Source organism: Megalops cyprinoides, chromosome 1 (assembly GCF_013368585.1).
Source record: "Megalops cyprinoides isolate fMegCyp1 chromosome 1, fMegCyp1.pri, whole genome shotgun sequence".
Classification (NCBI taxonomy): domain Eukaryota; kingdom Metazoa; phylum Chordata; class Actinopteri; order Elopiformes; family Megalopidae; genus Megalops; species Megalops cyprinoides.
Genome location: NC_050583.1, coordinates 49,839,556 through 49,858,483, shown reverse-complemented (window position 1 = coordinate 49,858,483; position 18,928 = coordinate 49,839,556). Strand labels below are relative to the sequence as shown.

At 45.7% G+C, this 18,928-nt stretch overlaps 1 protein-coding gene across 1 annotated transcript in view; it reads right to left on the bottom strand.

The window, feature by feature from the left end:
• Positions 1–11,722, bottom strand: part of slit1b (slit homolog 1b (Drosophila)) — a 116,825-nt gene extending 105,103 nt beyond the window's left edge. Inside the window, exon 1 of the mRNA XM_036547678.1 lies at positions 11,454–11,722. Within this exon, the coding sequence (XP_036403571.1) occupies positions 11,454–11,659 (206 nt within the window). The 5' untranslated portion in view covers positions 11,660–11,722. The remainder of the gene's footprint in view (positions 1–11,453) is intronic.
• Positions 11,723–18,928: the final 7,206 nt, after the last annotated feature.

Below are 18,928 nucleotides of genomic sequence, written 5' to 3'. Positions count from 1 at the left end.
ACTGAGCTTATAACCAGAGGGTAACAGGGTCAAATCAAAGGTTGCTTGTCAATCCAAGCCCTTGCTCAGGGTCCCTAACATGCCTTTCAGCTGTAGAAATATACAGCTGTATAAATGGACCATACATGAAGCCAAAACAGCATCCACAAAGCAATTACATAATTATAATAAAAATGAAACTATTATAAAATTATAGTCGAGCCATGAGTTAACTGCAACTTCAGTGGTTGTGAGTGGAGCTGTGTTCACTGCATCAGTTACAGCTGGAACTGGTGCCTGAGGTTCAAGTGGCCTGGGCTCTGCACGGTCAGAGGAGGCGATCAGAGCTCCAGTCTGTCATGCAGAAGTGCTCTTTATTACACACATGCTGAGGGAGGGATGTGGACACAGGGTCACTGGAGCACTGTTTGGGACTGTTGACTGTGTCTGCTAACTTCACCTGGAACCCAGAGTGACAGGTAAGGCTAAGAATCAATGAAGCCCAGCAACCCGCTTATACAGCTGGATTTTTTTTGGAATGTCTAAGGACAGGCACCATACTCATAATAGTGTGCCATTCGGGACCAGATCACAACCCTATGGATCTGAGGTCTGGAGTCCAGTGTGCTAACCACTGCATCACCTGCCGTCCTCAACCCTCAAGGTGACAGGTTTGTGTATTATACCATCCCCAATCACAAAATCTCAACAGGCTGTTAAATAACCTTTACAAAACTCATTATATATATTTTTTCCCATCTGTTGGAAATCCTTAAACAGAAGGAGGCATGTTTTTTATTATGCAGCAATTCATAAAATATATTATGATGTATAATGCAATAAAGATCTCACACACATATAGGCACACACATACACACACACACACACTCTCCCAAAACCCTTCTAAGAATGGCTCGGATCTGCCGCTATCCTGTTGCATTCGGGCCTCTGCCAGTAATGATCCCGCCTGAGTCCTGAGACATTTCCTGGGAGCGACACTCGGCTGGCAGGGGGACAGAGGGGACAGCAGGATTATTCGGGCTGGAGCAACCGCGCGTGACTCCGTGTGCGGGGCACCACGCCGGGGGCACGAGCCGGCTGCCGGCCTCCGTGTGAGCCCCGCTGGCATTGCACGCCAGGGCAGGAGAGTGGATGACATCACACCGTCACATGGCGCCCTCCCTCGTTGGACGCAAGCTGCTCTGTCTCATTATCTCTTGCTGTGGGATCTTATTTGCACAATCGCCTATTTCTGGTGGATTTTCACCTCCCCGGGCTGTCTGCCTGGCAACCCCAGCAGGAACATGATCTCTCTATGGGCGTTTATCCGGATTAAAGTGGAATTAACCTGAAAGGGAATCCAGGTCTGTCTATCAACACAGGACTGTGAATTGAAACAAATCTCTGTTCCTGAGATCCAGATGCTGGGATACCACTAAAAATAAACAAACCAATGATATCGGGATTGGCCCACCGCCATACCTAAACTGCCATACCCATAATCCTCTGCTCTGATTATGGTTCACGGGCTACATATGTGTTAGTGTAAATGTGTGCATGTGTTCATACTTCCATGTAGTTGTGTGGGTATGTGTGTCTGTGGAGAGCAGCTCCTGAAGTTCAACCCCCCCAGACAGGAGATGCATGGTGCTTGAGGGCACAGGTGAAAGGAGAGTGTTGGGCACCTGAAGGCAGGACCACAGATACCACAGCTCAGCATGGGTCAGCACAGCACAGCACAGCAAAGGAGAGCCTCCTTCAACCTAACAAAGCCCAGCTCAATCTTAGCATAGCCTAATCCTTGCACAGTACAGTGCAGCTCAACCCACCTCCCCCTAGGACAGACTGGCACATCACAACACAGCCGACTTCAGCAAAGAAGAGCTTCACTCAGCTTGGCACAGCTAAGGTCAGTACAGCCCAGTACAGCCCAGCACAGCCCAGCACAGCCCAGCCCATCCCTATCCAGAAAAGTCTAGATGAACCCAACTCAGCTTAGCCAAGATCAGCACAGTACAGCTCAGCTGAGGTCAGCACAGAAAAGAAGAGCCTCACTCGGCCTGGTATAGCTCAGCATAGTTCAGGCACAGCTGAGCAGAGCCTCTCTCAGCTTGGCCCAGCGAGGAAGGATCTGAGAGAGAGCAGAGCCCAGTGTCTGAGGAGGCCTGGCAGAACTGAAGTGGGACAGCAGGGAGGCAGTGACCTACATAGAGACGCGCGCCATGTCAGAGCGCATGTCTGTACCAGCTATAAGCGTCTTTCCCTGCCCACAGAGAAGTACGGCCATGAGACAAAGTTTAAAAAAAAAAAAACTATTTAAAAGACAAAAAATCAATTGAAGGTCATGTATGATAAATTCATTTTTTGTTCCCTTGCAGTTTTTTTTAACTCCTTTTCAAAATTGCATTTAGAAAGCTTACGGGCTTTGAAATGATGCACTTTATTGTTGCTTACATATGCAGACAACATACACAAAACCAACTCCTGGATTAAATCATTGTTTGTCCTTCACTTTGATTCACAATTAAATGAAAGTGCAGCTTTTATCCTCACCAGTACAGCTGGGAGACTTCCGCAATCACCGGAATACATTAAAAAAACAGAGAAAAAGTTACTTTTGCTGTTATTTGTAAGTCAAAGTGAAGGACAAACAATGATTGAACCCCAGGGGTTTATTCGCCCAATCAGAGCACAGTAATAGCATCTCTGAAGCAAAGCAATGCATGCAAAGACCTAGTGGGAGGACAAACAATCCTGCATGAGGAGGGGGAGGTGAAGGGAGACGCTGCCTCTGTGATATCCCAGGATCCTCTCTGACACTAATGTGGACCACTGAAACTGGCCTACGTGGGCCAAGACGACCATCAGACTATCCTTGCTCACCTATACAGAAAAGCTACCTGGGCAATACACCTGACATACACCGGGCAGGCAAAGACAGAGAGAGGGGAAGCACATCGCCTCTCTTTCCTTTGATTCCATTCGATCAATAACCTCTGCGGCCTGGACGCCTATTAGCAGAAATGTCAAGCGTGAAGGGAGACCCCATTAAGATAGCGAGAGAGAGATAAAAGAGAGAGGAGGTAGAGTCAGGGGGCCGAGAGGCAAAGAGAGATTGACAGGGTGGAAGAACGAGGAGAGGAGGAAATGGATGAAGGCAATCAGAGATTAAATCTTGAGTCGGAGCCAGGGCAACACACACACACTCATACACACTCATATACACACACACACACACACACACACACACACACACACACACACACACGAGTGATGGGGCATGGATAATTAGGTGCAGCGGCGTGTTAAAAGGTCAGGGGTGATCACAGAGGCGCTACATCAGTGGGCAGGCTCATCTGGAGAGACAACTCCATCTCCAGACCTCATTAGCCCCCCTGCTCTATTTGCTCTATTTACACCCACGGACCGCGCTGACGCACTTCAAAGGCCAGCCGTGTCCGACGCACTCCATCGACACGCTATCCACACACTCCTCTGCCTGTGGAGCTGATCTGAGAGCGCGTCATATTTCAAACAAGAACAAAGGAGAAATCCCTACAGCCCCGTGCTGTCACAGCAATTACAGAATCATAGAAAGTTTGCATGTTATGCATGTCAGCATGTATGTATGTACATAAAATTGCAAGTATAATAAGACAGTAGCGACACAGTAACTGACATTTTATAATGTTTGTTGAATATTTTGACATTTTTAATGTAGAATATTAATATAATTAATATACAATATACACAATGTACACTATATGGACAAAAGTATTTGGACGCCTGACCATTACACCAACAGGGACTGTAATGACATTGTATTCAAATACATATACTTTAATATGGAGTTGGTCCCCCTTTTGCAACTATAACAGCTTCCACTCGTCTTTGAAGGCTTTCCACAAGATTTTGGAGTGTTTCTGTGGGAATTTGTGCCCATTCATTCTGTAGAGCATTTATGAGGTCAGGCACTGATGTAGGACGAGAAAGCCTGGCTCGCAATCTCCGTTCCAGTTCATCCCAAAGGTGCTCGATGGGGTTGAGGTCAGGGCTCTGTGCAGGCCAGTCAAGTTCTTCCACAGTGAACTCATCAAACCATGTCTTTATAGTTCTTGCTTTGTGCACTAGGGCACAGTCATGTTGGAATAGAAAAAGGAGGAGAATGAGGAAGGGTCAGGGTTTCGGGAGGGTGGTGGTCAGATGGAGGCACAGCAGTGCTTGTATACCCCCCACGATTACTGTGAACATCACACTCAGGCCTACTATGACTATGGCCCCCTCTCTCCCCCACCCCCCACACTGCCCTGGCCCATGATGCACTAGGAGGATGAGTCAGAGGGGAAAGTACCACAGAACTCACAGGTATTCCTATACCTCCCTCACGCCCCTGACCTCTCCCATGGGACGGCCCGATTCTCGCCACTGACCCGCACATGACCGTCTCGCTTTACACCCCAAGCGCGGGGAGTGGGAGAGAGGGGAGAGCGGGGCTGCAAATTCAATTTTACCTACAACCCCAGACAGGGAGCAAAACAAACAGATCCAGGAATCTGTATGAGGTGTTCAACCCCAGCCTGACTGAGACATACCCCCCCCCACTCCAACCCTGCAATCACCCACCACCCCTACCCCACCTCCTGTCCCCCCCCCCCCCCCCCCCCAAATCTTCACAGTCTGAGGACACACATTGGTTCAGTGGTGTGTGAAATAAGATAGACTCCTCATCTACAGCCTGCTCCGCTGGTAATGGGTGGGGTCTCTCTGAGAGCCCGGGGTAGGGGCTCAGATGTGGGACAGGGGCTGGACTAATTTGAGGGTGAGGGGGCTGGGAAATTGGCTAGATATGCCTGGGTTTATTTTCCAGAGTATTTTCATAATATTAATTATAAGAACATATAAATATACATATAGTGACAGCTCTGATACCATTTACTTTCGATTACATTTTTGAATCCAATTGATTGAATTTATTTGGTTTGAATTTTTGAATTTTAACATTTAAATCTATTTTTGTTTCTGTTTAACAAGCCACATAGTGTTTCGGCATGTTCACCAACTGAGTAAAACTGTAATGTTACCACACTTCATCAAATCATGTCCAACCAATACATTTATCTCCAAAACATGACTGCACAGATCAACTGCAAAGCTGGCCTTCAACACTGACCCCACAGTGAAGGAGTGAGCATGCCCAGAAAACATGTAGCTCAGACAGAAAGTGTACTCCTGTCAGCTGCTCTGGGAGCATATGGTGTGACAGTTGGAGAGCCCCGGCCAGTGAACGTTCAGCCGAAGAGAATGGCTCGTTTCATCCTCAACCAATCGAACATCAGCGCCCGCCGCCAAAGTTGGCAGGCTGTTAATGTACATATTCACATCCAGTGTTTGTGAGGGACACACACACACACACACACACACACACACACACACACACACATGCACAGAGCAGACTCACAGACGCATTGCCCGCTTTTCTCTCTCTGAGGAACAAAATTATTTACACATTTATTTATATATTTCAAGAAGAAATACCCTCTCAGAAAACATTAAGTGCTTGAGAAAGCTTTTTTGGCTAATTCATCAGTGTTTTTTTATTACAATGAAAAAAACTCTAAGGAAAATATTCAACTTCTCTCAAAAGCCCAAATTCTACCCCTAAAGTTATGACGATATCATATATCTTTTGGGAAAGTAGTTTATTAAGTTCTTCAGTACCGTGTGATTTTAGAAAAAGTCATACATATTGATTTCATGTTTCTGTATATGTGGAGGGCAGTAGAAGATACTCATAATTTGATGACCAAAAGCAGAATAAAGCCTATTCTGCAGGGGTGGGCAGTAGTGTAGCATTGTGGTAAGGACCAGGGCTTGTAAATGAAAGGTTGCTGGTTCTATTCCCCTCTGGGGCAATGCTGCTGTACCCTTGGGCAAGGTATTTAACCCACAATTGCCTCAGTGTATATATCCAGCTATATGCAATCTATCCCTCTTACAGGAAGCCTTGTTTCAGACATTATTCAGCATCCCAATCTAATAAAACGATTCTCCATTTATAGGACTTCAGAGCGCTCAAACTTACTGTAAAAAATTATTGTGGAGGGACAGCAGATTCCCAGTGATCTTTGCCGATATGAATTTGATGAGGCTTCATGTAGCCAGCACAGCACATAATCAAAGGTTTTTAACTTCACTGAACTCCAAATGAACACCAAATAAACCAACCATACATGCAGATAAAGGAGTGCATATATACAGTATAACCTTAGCCACTGGATTAAAGTGCAGTTACTGTTCTGTAAACTGATGGCCTCTGGTGCTGTTCCTGTGTCCCTTACAGTATCCAGTCAACTTATCAGAAACAAGGAGCGACCAGCCTATTGAGAAATACCTCAGCTGAACATCTCTTGATCTGGGGGCTCATTGGTGCTGACCATGACCACCTCTTCCACTGACTGCAGTGCAAGCTCCAAAGTGTTCCTGTGGCAGCACGGAATATTCCGGGTGCAGGCCAACTCCTGGACCAGCATGCATCACTAGGCAGCAGCCAGAAGCTCAGTCCCACTCCTAGTTCTCACTGTAAGGGCTCTCCTCTCTCTCAGCCCCATCATACCGCTATGCTGTTTACCTCAGTCCTCAGAGTGCATTAACGTCCCCCCCCCCCCCCTACCTTTTTAAGGGGTGGTCACCATGGCATGTCAGGGGTCCCCCCAAGACTGCCCATCTGAGGCCTTGCGCATCCCAGCTTTACCTGCAGCGATACTGCCGGGGGACCACATGGCCACGAATCACTTTCGGCAGTGTCATAACTTCTGCTCCTCTGCAGAACAAACACTGTCATTGAGCTATTGTCCTTCCAAGAATAAGAGCACATTCAAAAAAAAAAGAGGGAGAGACTATGATAATGATGAGGCTTTTTTTAGTCAGCCACAGCAATTTGTATCACTCATCTCAAATGGTGCCTGTTTCTCTTGGCAAAGTCGAGGGAGTGGAGGGGTGGGGGCTGGGGGTGGGTTCTGCCCTCCTGTCCCGAAGTGCACTAATCCCCTCCTAGCTGATTAGCACCTCCGCCGGCTGCCAAAGGGCCTCCTTCACATCCTCTCCCGTGCCACTACTGGTGTGCCCTTCTGCTGAGGGATTTGTCCCGTCTTGTCTGGGTTAAATTATGGATCAGGTAAACACGGAGCTGTCAGTTATCCCGACTGAAGGGGCGTCCCCCAGCACAAGACTGGCCGGAGCTCCTTCCCCAGGTTTCCAAACTCTTCACTTATTAATTCATGCTATTACTTATTTACTCCTACGGAGACATGTGCATGTGGCTGTCCCCCTCCCTCATGCTGAGCGGGAGCCCTCCCACCCAGCCCACACCCCCTGCTCCAGCTCTGAATCAGTGCACTGCATTTGCTGCGCGCACACACACACACACACACACACACACACACACACACACACACACACACACACACACACACTCGCACACTCGCACACTCTGCTTCGCGTCCCATCTGAGGGAATGCAGCTAATGGTTGTGTCCCTTGGAAAGGTTAGCTCGGCTTGTATGGACAAAGGTGCCGGTCTAAAAGACCTCTGGGGCGATCCTGAACCCTTGTTTAAGACGTGTCACCAGACACGGTTTAACTCTGACCTCTTGACATCTGAGCACCCCTCTGGACCCCAGTCCCCCTCCCCAAAACTTATCCACTAAGCTTCAGTCAGGTGATGGCATCCATGTGACTGGAGCTTTGCCTAAATCAATGAAAGAGAGCCTGTACCACACCTCGATGCCTGGGGCACCAGTTGGCCTTCCCCCACCTTTCTCCCCATCCAAAACGCCTGATCCCAATCTCAGACATCTGCTGTGCCACCATATACCTCAAAGACCTAATCATCCATCTCTATCAACCACCTCCACACCCAGCTATCCCCTCAGTCCTCATCATCCTTTCCTCTTCAAATCCACTTTCTCTCCCACCGGCCCACAGCAGACAGGCCTCCCATTGACCATGGTTTGACTCAAGGTTTCTCCCTTTCTACAAGAGTAAGGGCACTTTTACGATACCACCAATGCCCTTGGGTTGCTCTTAGGGGCCATTTGAGGTTTCTCAAAGGGACGTTTCAGCCACATCCTGCTGTCATATCCTGCACCATATCTGTATATCATGCTTCCTTATCAGCATGCTATTCCTGTACATGTAACAGGCATGGCAATAGATGTTTGTGAGCAAGAAGAGAGTGATTGGTTGGTTGACTGCTTGACTGATTGATTAATTGGTCAATTGATTGCTTGATTAGTTTGTTGGTTGCTTGCTTGATTGATCGATTGATCAATTGACAGGTTGATTGGTTGACCGATTGACTGATGTTTTCACAGTGAGAGAATGCTAGAACAGATTTAGTCCTTGCACCATGGAAACAGGAGCACAGACAGCTGCCCTTGTCACTCCTCATTCACCAAATGATAACACTGATCCAGATCCAGCACAGCCAGGGAAAAAAGGGCCTTCAGTGCTTCTGCATACTTCTTCAGATGGCACTGACAAGGTCAAATGCCTTACTTGGGCCATAAGATGTGATATTTAAAAATTACTGTTATTGGCAAAAATACATACAAAAGATGATTTCTCACACAAAATCTCTCAGTTTTTTAAACATTCAAGACAGGTGTTTAAGTAGTAAGGCATTGGCATTCTAGCCTTTTCATTTTGCATCTTTGGGTGGTGAACATGCTCTTTATGGACTCAATTATGGGGAAAGTCATTAGTTCCAGACAAAGACAAGGTCTATTCTAGGTATCCACTCCACTCCTCAGCTAGTACATGCTTGACACCTGCTTATATTTGATACCTGCTTATAGCAGTTGATACCTGCTTATATCTGGAGCTACACTGAAGGCTGCAGCCAGCTATTATCAGATTAATTAATGCAGATTAGGTCTGGAGTGAAAGCATCTCGGATTGAGCAGCTGTAAGTGGCTGAGAATGATGGATTAGAGTCTGGGAGTCTTTCTGTGCCCCAAGTGTCAGGCTGAGAATAGTGGAGATTAGTGATCCATAGAAGGAAAAGCACCATAAATTGCAAATGAGCAGAGAAAGGGAGAGCACAACTCAACAGGACATCTATTAGAAGGGCCTATACATGACTGAGAAGCAGGCCACTCCCACGCCAAAGAAAAGAATCACTTTTTAAAGTATCAGTTTTGCTGCTGAATAGCTTTGCAAGTAATGTATCAAATGTGAGGCTTTATGAAAATATGCATCCTTTTCCATCAGGGTTGGACAGGAAAGATGAGATTGGCAAGATGGGTGAGGTGTGCATTGAAAGTTACACTTGGAATTGGTGAGCAGTCAGTCATTACAAAATTCAGGGAAAGGTCAGGTCTAATCAGAACACTCATTGACACCTGCAAATGGGATTCATACTGCTGTCTGTCCATGCCTTTACAGCTCCTGTCAGTGCGGATGAAATAGTCAAATGAATTACTATGAGATGTTCAATCCAACTACTCCAGGAACCTGGGCTTTCAGTTTGAAAAGATGAAATTTTAATTTATCACTCACACAAAATGTTGAACTTATTTCAAATCAACGAATAATCTATAACATAAGTCATACTGTCTTGATTTTAGAATTAGATTGATTTTATTGTTTGAAGTTAGGGTCAAACTGCATTGTGGTTAGAGGGAATAACCCCTCAGCTTACATAACATTATTTGAGGAGCCCCTCCACACAGTCATTTTTCACAGGGGGCTATGCTAATGCATCAGGGAGTTGAATGTATAGCACTTGACTGGTGCAATCACCTTGATAAATTACTCCCTTATAACGATGCTGAGATGGGGGGAGCGTTTCCCCCATGTTAAATTCCCCCTGCTGTCAAAATAGCGTTTCCCATTGCCTACGTTAATTATATAACGAGGAGGAGTCAGATGTGTCCAGACATGTGTCCTGTTTGGCGTGCTTTTGTAGTGCTACAAAGAAAATGCATCTTGGCGTTTCGAATCCTCAACTTCGTGTTCGAACGTCTAGAAAATTAAATTATGATGTCATACTTTCAGCCTCACGTCAGCGGCGTGAACAGATTTGTCAATTTAGCCAAAAAACGCCCACTTATATCAGCGGTCCAGTCACAATTCTGGACACGCCTATACGTCACCCACCAAGAGAATACTAATTAAGAAACGTGTGAATCAGACAATTACCACCCAATGCCCGTGCCGTTGGATAGACTGAATGCTGGGGTATTTATCTACCGAAGTTATTTTGCACACCTACATCTTAAACGTATTTTAACTGCAGATACTGCGTACTGCACGATCTGAAAGCTTGAAAGCTAAAAACAACAAAACGCTAATCGTTTTAATAAACGATATATAAATAGCTAACTATTAAGCAAAAGCAATGGTACAGAATATTATGCATCAAGGTTCTCGCAGAAATTTCATGAACACGCGCGCTATATATGCTCCTCCTACTCCACCGAGGCACGTTCTAACACAAGCTTTCATTCACTCTTTAGCGCATGTATAATTTATAGAAGTGTTTGGAACACACGACAAAACTCATTTTCCTACAGTCCTACGAACAAAACCAACGAACACTCACTTTGCTCGCTGACCCTGCTGATAAAGACCTGCACTCCGCGAGCCCATCTCGGACAACCAAAACATTTTTTACTTCTCCGATGCAAATACTATTCTACATGGTTTATCAAATTTGTACTTGCTACCAGAAACACGGTGTCTAGGAAATGAGCGCTGCAACTTCGCAAAACGCCGACAGTACTCCCAGAATTAAGTCAATATTGGAATTACGCATATTCGAACAATAAAACAGTTACTGTTCTATTGACAGATTTCACGCAAAAAGTGAAATATGCCTAAAACAGTATTTAACTTATATAGCACCTTGTAAGCAAAATCGGACAAAAGAGCACAATACGTAATTTTTATTAAAATGACAGTTTTTTAATCTTCAATCTGACGAAAGAAGTTAGTTGTCATAAATGCAACAAAGTCTCACAAAATTATTTCAACACCGCAACTTCTTAAATAAAAAATGTATATAAAAAAATATTCCATGCATTTTGCACAATGATGACGGGATAAGTTATCACGCACAAGATCAACTGCACCAAACTTCTGCGCTACGCTGCGCCCGACCCAATGCGAGGCATGTGCCGAGAAACGGACCGACCGGCATGTGTGCGGAAGACTTGCCCTGACGACACCCACGACCCTCCGCATCCTCGTATTTTTTGCAATTATGCGTACATGTGCGCGTCCGACATCCGCGTCCGCCTCTCCTCCATGCGCACCTACGTGTACTCGCGCCTGAACTACGGGCACTTGGCTGTTTGGTGGGGAAGGCAGTGCTATTGTTCTCCTGGTTTCTGCTCAGTGATGTAATGGGCACATCAGGCGGACAGACAGCATGCACGCAGACCCCCCCCCCCCCACCCACCCCTGTGTACTCACAGTCTCTCTGTGCTCCTTGGTATGTTCCTGGGCACCGCTTTGATGCCCAGCCCGTGGCAGTCCACCGTGGTGCCGCTGCAGGTGCAGAGAGTGGGGCACGTGCCAGCGACGCCGGCCCCCGCGAGAGCACCCCACAGCAGCGCCCACATCCCGGCCACGGGCAGCACCGCCGCCCCCGCCCGGCCGCCGCGTCCTCCTCCTGGCATGGTCACCTCCTGGCAGCCCGCCCCCCCCCCAAGACCAGAGCTGGCTCCTCTTCTCCCTGTTCCACAGCCCTTCTTCCTCTCTGCACCAGTCTGCTCCCAGCCAATAAACCAGAAAAAAATAAAACAAAAACTAACACAATCCAACTCAGGGAATAAAAATCAAAAGGCAGATAAAGGAAAAAATCAATAAAGCAGCAGAAAATTTCTTCAGGAGAAAGCAAGTCAAAGGACTGACAGCAGGTAATTCCTCTCCTGTTTGAAAGATTCTCTTTTTTCTCTCCCTCTCTCTCTCTCTGAGTGGAGATGTTACCCTCTCACTGCTCTTTGACTTCCTATGTCTATCCCCTGCTCACTCCAGCAGTCATATGCTTGCCCATAGAGTAGGGAGAGAGCAAAAAAAAAAGGAGCAGTTTCTCACTCTCCCTCTCTCTCTCTCTCTCTCTCTCCTGTACACACACACACATACACACAGCAGTCATCCATCACAAGGATCTACAAATAGCAGCTCCCGGACTCCTCCCCCCAGCCCCGCCCCCCTACCCCCTCCCAGAAACCCTGCCTGAAGTCACCCTCACTCCTCCCCAGGCCCCCAGCAGTTCCCCACAGACGGAGGAGCAAAGACGCGTGCAGCCAGGCCCCCAGACCCCCTCTCCCCCCTCCCCAGTCTCCCTGTCTCAGGGACCGGGAGCCTGGGAGAAAGGGTAGCTCCGGCAGCTTTCTCCCCTGCCAATGAACGCCAGGCAATAATCATCTTACATTTCATGGGGGGGGTTACGGACAGGTCCAGGCTGAGGGTTGGGTGCAGCCAACTCCCCCCTTCCGCCAAGGAAAAAGACCACTGATTTCATTATTATTAATATGCAGACTGGCAGTGTGCGTGTGTGTGTGTGTGTGGGGGGGGGGTCTTGGCTACATGGGTGCAAGGAGGAGCTGTTTAATCACAGAGAGCACAGGGGAGCATGAGATGGCATTTTGGGGGGAGTGCACTGACAGCCAGACATTATGGGGAGAGGGGGGACTGAGGGGGGAGGAGCTGGCTCTTATTCCCACAAATTCAAACGAGAGCTCTGGGAGTCCAGTTTTATGAGTAAAGCAACCCAACGCAGCTGCTGTAGGTACAAAACAAGCAGCGCCAGAAGCAGAGATCATATAGTACCATGCCAGTGGGACCAGGCAGGCAGTACAGTGGTGACATAGCAGTTAGTGAGCTGAACTCCACACACAATGGCTGCTGGCTGGTGGGGCACTGCCTGAACCAGACACTCAACCTGAATTACCCTGTCAATACAAATCAGCTGTATGAGAGAATAATATGTACAGAATGTGACATATATATAAGTTTCCCAGGATAAAGGCCTTCGATGAGAGCATCACAGTATTACAGTAAAGGTAACAGTACACAGGTGCATCCGATGGAACTTAGATACAAAGACTAAAATGGTTGTCATGTTAATTTCTGACCGTTTGGATTTCTGCTGTACTGTCTGCAGTCTTGTGTGCAGGTTTAGCACTGTTATACACAAACTTTTTTCCAAGCTAAGGCCTGGATTGAGCCCATATTTCTCTTGAACTTGAACACACATTTTGTTGTTTTTTTTCCTTCAGTTTTCCATGCTTAGCAGCCTCATTACAAAAAAATGCTTCATAAGTAAGAATGTGTTTGCCTTGAAGAAAGATTAATTTTGAATCAAGGATAAATACTGATTGAATCAAGGTCTAAACTAATTGTTTGGACAGACAACTTACCTCTGCAAATAAATCTCTCACTGGAAAGCTCAGAGTGGTGGACATTCTCTGTCCTTGTCAGCTACTTCATGGGAGATGGTCAGCTCTGTATTTTTATCGTTATTTCCCCTTTGTGTGGGCAAAAAGACACCACAGTATCTCATCTCGGCAGAACCAAAGTGAGATGTCTGAGGACCCTGGCGGGTTTATCAAAGCTGAGCCCTGTGACAACTGGCAATTTCAGTTCATCAGACTTGACAGGTGGTGAAGGCAAAGGTATCAATTTAACACGGCAATGACGGCCCTGCGAGTCCAACTCTCCACAGACAAAGAGGAAAAATTTATTTTGCTCTTTAGATTTCACCTGCTCTCCTGTGGTTCTGGTTCAGTCTACACCCTATCCCTCAGTACCAGCATGGTACCATCTCTAACTATAATGTACAGTGACCTTAGGAACCTTCATGATACTGGAGGCATATTCAGCACATACGGCAGAAACCAGCAGAAACGTAAAATGCATAATAATGTAATAAACCTGCCCTCTTACACCCCCCCACCCCGCCAGCTCCTCGCTCCCCAAATTTGGCATCTGTTCCTATCCTCCTCTGGGCCTTGTTAAGCTGTCACAGTCTCATGTATGGCATTAGAGTCAAACAGATACAGTACTTTAATTAGAGAAGGCACTGTGCGGAGCGGGGGGGAACTTCATCCATTTATTCCTATCAACAGCCATAAAGAACAAACAACAAAGCAACCCTTATTTGGTTATTTAGTAGAAACTGCTTTATTAGAGGGTACCCCACTAACCCCCCCCACTAAATCTGCACACTGCACATCCAAATCAACAGTATTTCAGAACGTACTGTCAGTGCGTTAATGTTGATTTCCCTAAGAGGACGTTCTCTCTCAAAGCAGAATGAGGAGAGGTGGGGATGCTGCGAGGAGAAAAAGGTTGTTTGAAATATGCCATTATCATGCAGATGGGAAGAAAACAATGAAAAGCAAACAACCTGTGGAGGGAGGGGGGGGGGGGGGGGGGGCACTCAGTGCAGAGATCAAGGCAGCGTTTGTATTGCCACTCTGGGAGGTGACCACGATTTAAAACCATCCCCCTGCCTTAGCTCATATTCTAAGACGCGAACAAACACAAGAATTACTACTAACATGAGGCACAGCGGGAGTTTTTAGGGACACAGCTGAATATGAAGCAGCCGAAACCACGCAGAGGTACTGCCGCACGGAGAGCAGGAAAGACATTTCCCCTACAGGAAAGGTGCACCTGAGCCTGCCATCGGCCACATTTCCGAAGAAAAAAAAAAGGGACCTCGATTACAGATGCACATTCTGAATAGCGTCATGGGACACACCGTCTGGCCTCAGAGGAGTGAGTGACATGGCTGCTCATTGTGTCTCTCATCTTTAAAATTAACTCAGAATAGGTTTTTCTGAGACCTTGTCTGATCAGGAAGCATTATTACTGAAGAGGAAGAAAAAGGAACCTAGTTAAATACAAACAACAGGAAGCCTAACACAACGGCGGAGGCCAGCTACTGATCTGAGAGCTCAGCATGGCGGGGGAATTTCTTCCAGTTTGGATCTGCTGCAAATCCGGCACCCGGACCGGAACTGTACTCACAGGATGCCTGAATGCTGTTGTTTTTTTGCTGCTGGTCGTACCGTGCAGCTGACAGCTAATAATGATGATTTGTGTTGCGGCTGCTCAAAGTGACAGATGAGCGAGGTGTTATGAACCACGCGATGGGCGGAGCGACACTGCGACATCAGTGACTCGACTGATCTGAAACACTCGTGATGATTAATGACTGGTTGCCGCGGAGAGAAAAATTTATGAATCAGAGGCTGACGGCATGCGTTAGCTTCGCCTACCACGGGCTTCAAGAAGCCTCACTTTCGCACCACTACGCCTCCGTGTGGTAATTTAGCAGACACTCTTATCCAGAGCAACTTACAGAGAACAAAGTGCATCTAATAAAGTTAGGAGCAATGGAACATGCAGAACACAACCAACCACATTGGAACAGGCATCAGTCCCTCACAGTACTTTGTTAACCACTGATACAGCAAACACACATGTGCTACAATAATAAAAAAGTACTATATAGAAGTGATTTATAAACACAATACACCATTAGCCGCGTTACATTTGTGATTTGTGTTTCAATTGTACAAGATGGGTCTGTTGAGTTTTAGGTAGCTGCCCAATTTCTATTTTGTCTACTGATTTTTTTTTTTCCCCTAAATGCACTCTGTCACCCCTGTATAAAAGGCTGCCACATATATATATATATATATATATAATAACACAGGAGACCGTGCCATGTTTGTGTGGTGCAAATCTAGAAAACATATTTCCAACACCAGACATGATATAACGAATCCTGTAGTGATGCTCTGGAAACACTCCTCTGTGGAAACGAGGGACTCCCTTTCTGAGAGAGCCAGGCGGACAGGAGGAAGAGGCAGGTACCTGCCGAACTGCAGAATCTCAGCACACACAGGACAGCCCACTGAGTTTGTGTTCCATCAGTCACTCACAGTGACAAACTGCATTTTTGGGCAGAGGAAAAAACCTAATTCCTGAGTTCACTTTTTTTCCCCCCAGTAGATTTCAGAGATTAGAACATGCACATGATACCTAATGCAAGAAGAAATTAAACATAACATAAACACCCATATTTGTGCCTTTTTACTGTAATGTTTGTTATTTTGACCCACTTAACGTAACACGAGAAGACATTTCCTTGACATTTTCTGTTAGATGTCTCCACCTTGTGGATAGAAATAATATTGCACTCACTGTTGCAGAGCAGCATTATAAAAACTAACGTCACACGCCAAATATATAATGCATCATTTTGTACTGTGAGACCCAGATAATCCAAACAGAGCACATATAGGTTTTACATAAGCTTTAATTAAAAAAGGTTAAACTAGAAAAGGATATCTATTTTACAGCATTTTACATATAAATATATTAACAGAAGGGACACAATGTATTAAGCTTAAAACATACACACAGAACCCCAGCACACCTGTTAAGGTCCCCACAGCAGACAAATATACTGATGTTGACTGACACAGATGTATTCTGTGCAATACCTGCAAAAGCAGTCAAGTTAAAGTGATGGTCTTAACAGATACAACATTCAGTTTCCAGAATTCTTTAAGATGCTGTGGAACCTCTGGACTGGAAGTGGGAGTATGCCTAGTTAGTACACAGATCTACCATATACTGACCAGATAGCTGGCTAAGTGCACTCCACACTGAGAGGTCTGCTCCTGCCTTTGTTGAAACCCGAAACATTCTGATCTGCTGGCTCATTACAAGCGCTCTGGAAGGGTGGTGTGGTCCAAAATAGAATATTCAGTTAGAATTGTAATGAAGACAGTCCCAGAAGCATTATGTCACCAGTCAGAACCTCCATGAAGCACGCAAAGGAAAGCAGGCACTACATATCCGGTCATGACACAGAACATCAGTGGTTAGTAAAGCCATAAACACAGCACAGGCCAACCAGAAGGTCTCCATGGAAACACAGTCAGTGTGTGCACTGGTTAGTTGAACTGTAAACTTCCTAGTGGCACCGTAAATGGCACAAAATTTAAAACGTCCAAATTCCTATGTAACAGGGTGTGTGCTCCTTCTTGCAACAATGCAAGTGGGAGGGGCTGAGATGAGGTGACCAATTTGCACTGTGTGCTGCACAACATTGCCAATATGGCTAAAGTAAGGTGGTTTTTTTTTACCCTTCTTACTTTAGCCATAAAGCCATAAAAAGCCATTTTTATCTAGCAATAAAAAAATAATTTATTCAGAGGAATCATACCAATCAGATAAAGAAGTGACAAGACATAAAGGCATGAAGCAGAGGGTTTGAAGAAAATATGTTCCATATACGAATAATTTCCCTGTGGAAAACTGATTAATTAAGCTGTTTTGGGTATTTATTTTGTTACATTTAGTTAAAACATCCATTTCTGAACCATGAAATGTTTTAATGGGTGTCAGATCAATGATTGCCCCTGCTCAATGAATCCTTTAAAATGTGATTTTGAGAGATTACACATTTCAATTTTAGTTGTGGAACTGAATGTACCCAATGGTCTGCATCAGGTGGTTCTAAAAGTTAGACATTTTTAACCACTACATCCTGTCCTATAACAGTGCTAACAGGAGGTCAGTCTGAACTGATTCCAGAACGTTCCAAAATCTGCACAGAGGTGCTGTCTCTACATGTGATCAGTCTCAGCTGATTCCAGGTCAAAAACACTAACTGCAAAGAGGTTCCATCTCCACAGGAGATCGGTTTCAAATCATCCCAGGTCACAACACTAACTGCAGAGAGTTGCTGTCTCTACAGGACATCACAGTTTCAGCTGATCCCAGGTCAGAACACAAGCAGAACCACAAGAGTAAGAAACAAACACAAACACACAATTAAAAATCCCACTGCATTACATCCTACACGATGCGTGACCCCTTTTAGGGGTAACAAGAGGAGCACACAGGAAGCTGCATTAATGTTACAGCATTTCAGTAACAGGGAAAGGTATATTATAACCACAAAGATCCATGAATACCGATGAGTATGAAACAAAAAACATTCAAGTAGTAAACAGTATATAAAAATGAGGCAAGATAAAAAGAAAAATAAAAGACCGGGCCCGAAAATAAAAACAGAAATAAAAGAAGCTCAGCGTATTCAGCTTTCAGCACCACACACTCCACGTCCAAGCTGTTGGTCTCGTAAACAAACCCCTGCTTCTCAGAAACACTCTCTGCTCTCTCTCAATTTTCCCCTCCATTCACATTCCTGTCAAACGAACTCCATTAATGCACCCACATCTCCCACAAAACACTACCAGGAACGCCCGCTCGCCTCGTCCACTGTAGCAATATGTGAAATGGTGAGATAAACAGCACCATATTTACCCAGAACGCGTGCCAAACCTGTTTAAAAAGCAAGGCTTATAAACAAATGTCGCCCTGCCAAAAAATCTAAATGTGCTCTTCACGCATAAACTAGGCAGCGTTTTTTCTTTCAGTGGACTCCATCCTTGCGTGATGCTAACCGCGGTTCCCTTCAACCAGACGTGACCCGTTACCCATCTTTCACTTACAAAATACCAACTCCATCCTCTGCTAATCCGAACACATCCCACGTGGACCGGAGCTCTCTGCTGCTGTGCTTTCTGGGTCTGGTTCAGTCAGAAAACACAGCGGGGGTTGGGAGTAGACTGAGACTACACCCCCAATCCATGACTGAAACCCTCCAGGATCCACCCAGTACCCATCATGCCCCTCTTACAGTCTATAACTTAGACTTGATAATTCTGAAGTGGAGGAATTCAACAATGCTCTGTGGGTGCTTACAGCAGAGGTTCCTCCAATGTTAAGGCAATATTCTCATATCTGAGTGGGAGGTTAGAGGTTAGATTAAGGGTTATGGCTCTAATACCAGGACTTCCAGTAATAACAGGACAAAATAAAAATGAATATAAAAACAAATCACATCACTGCGT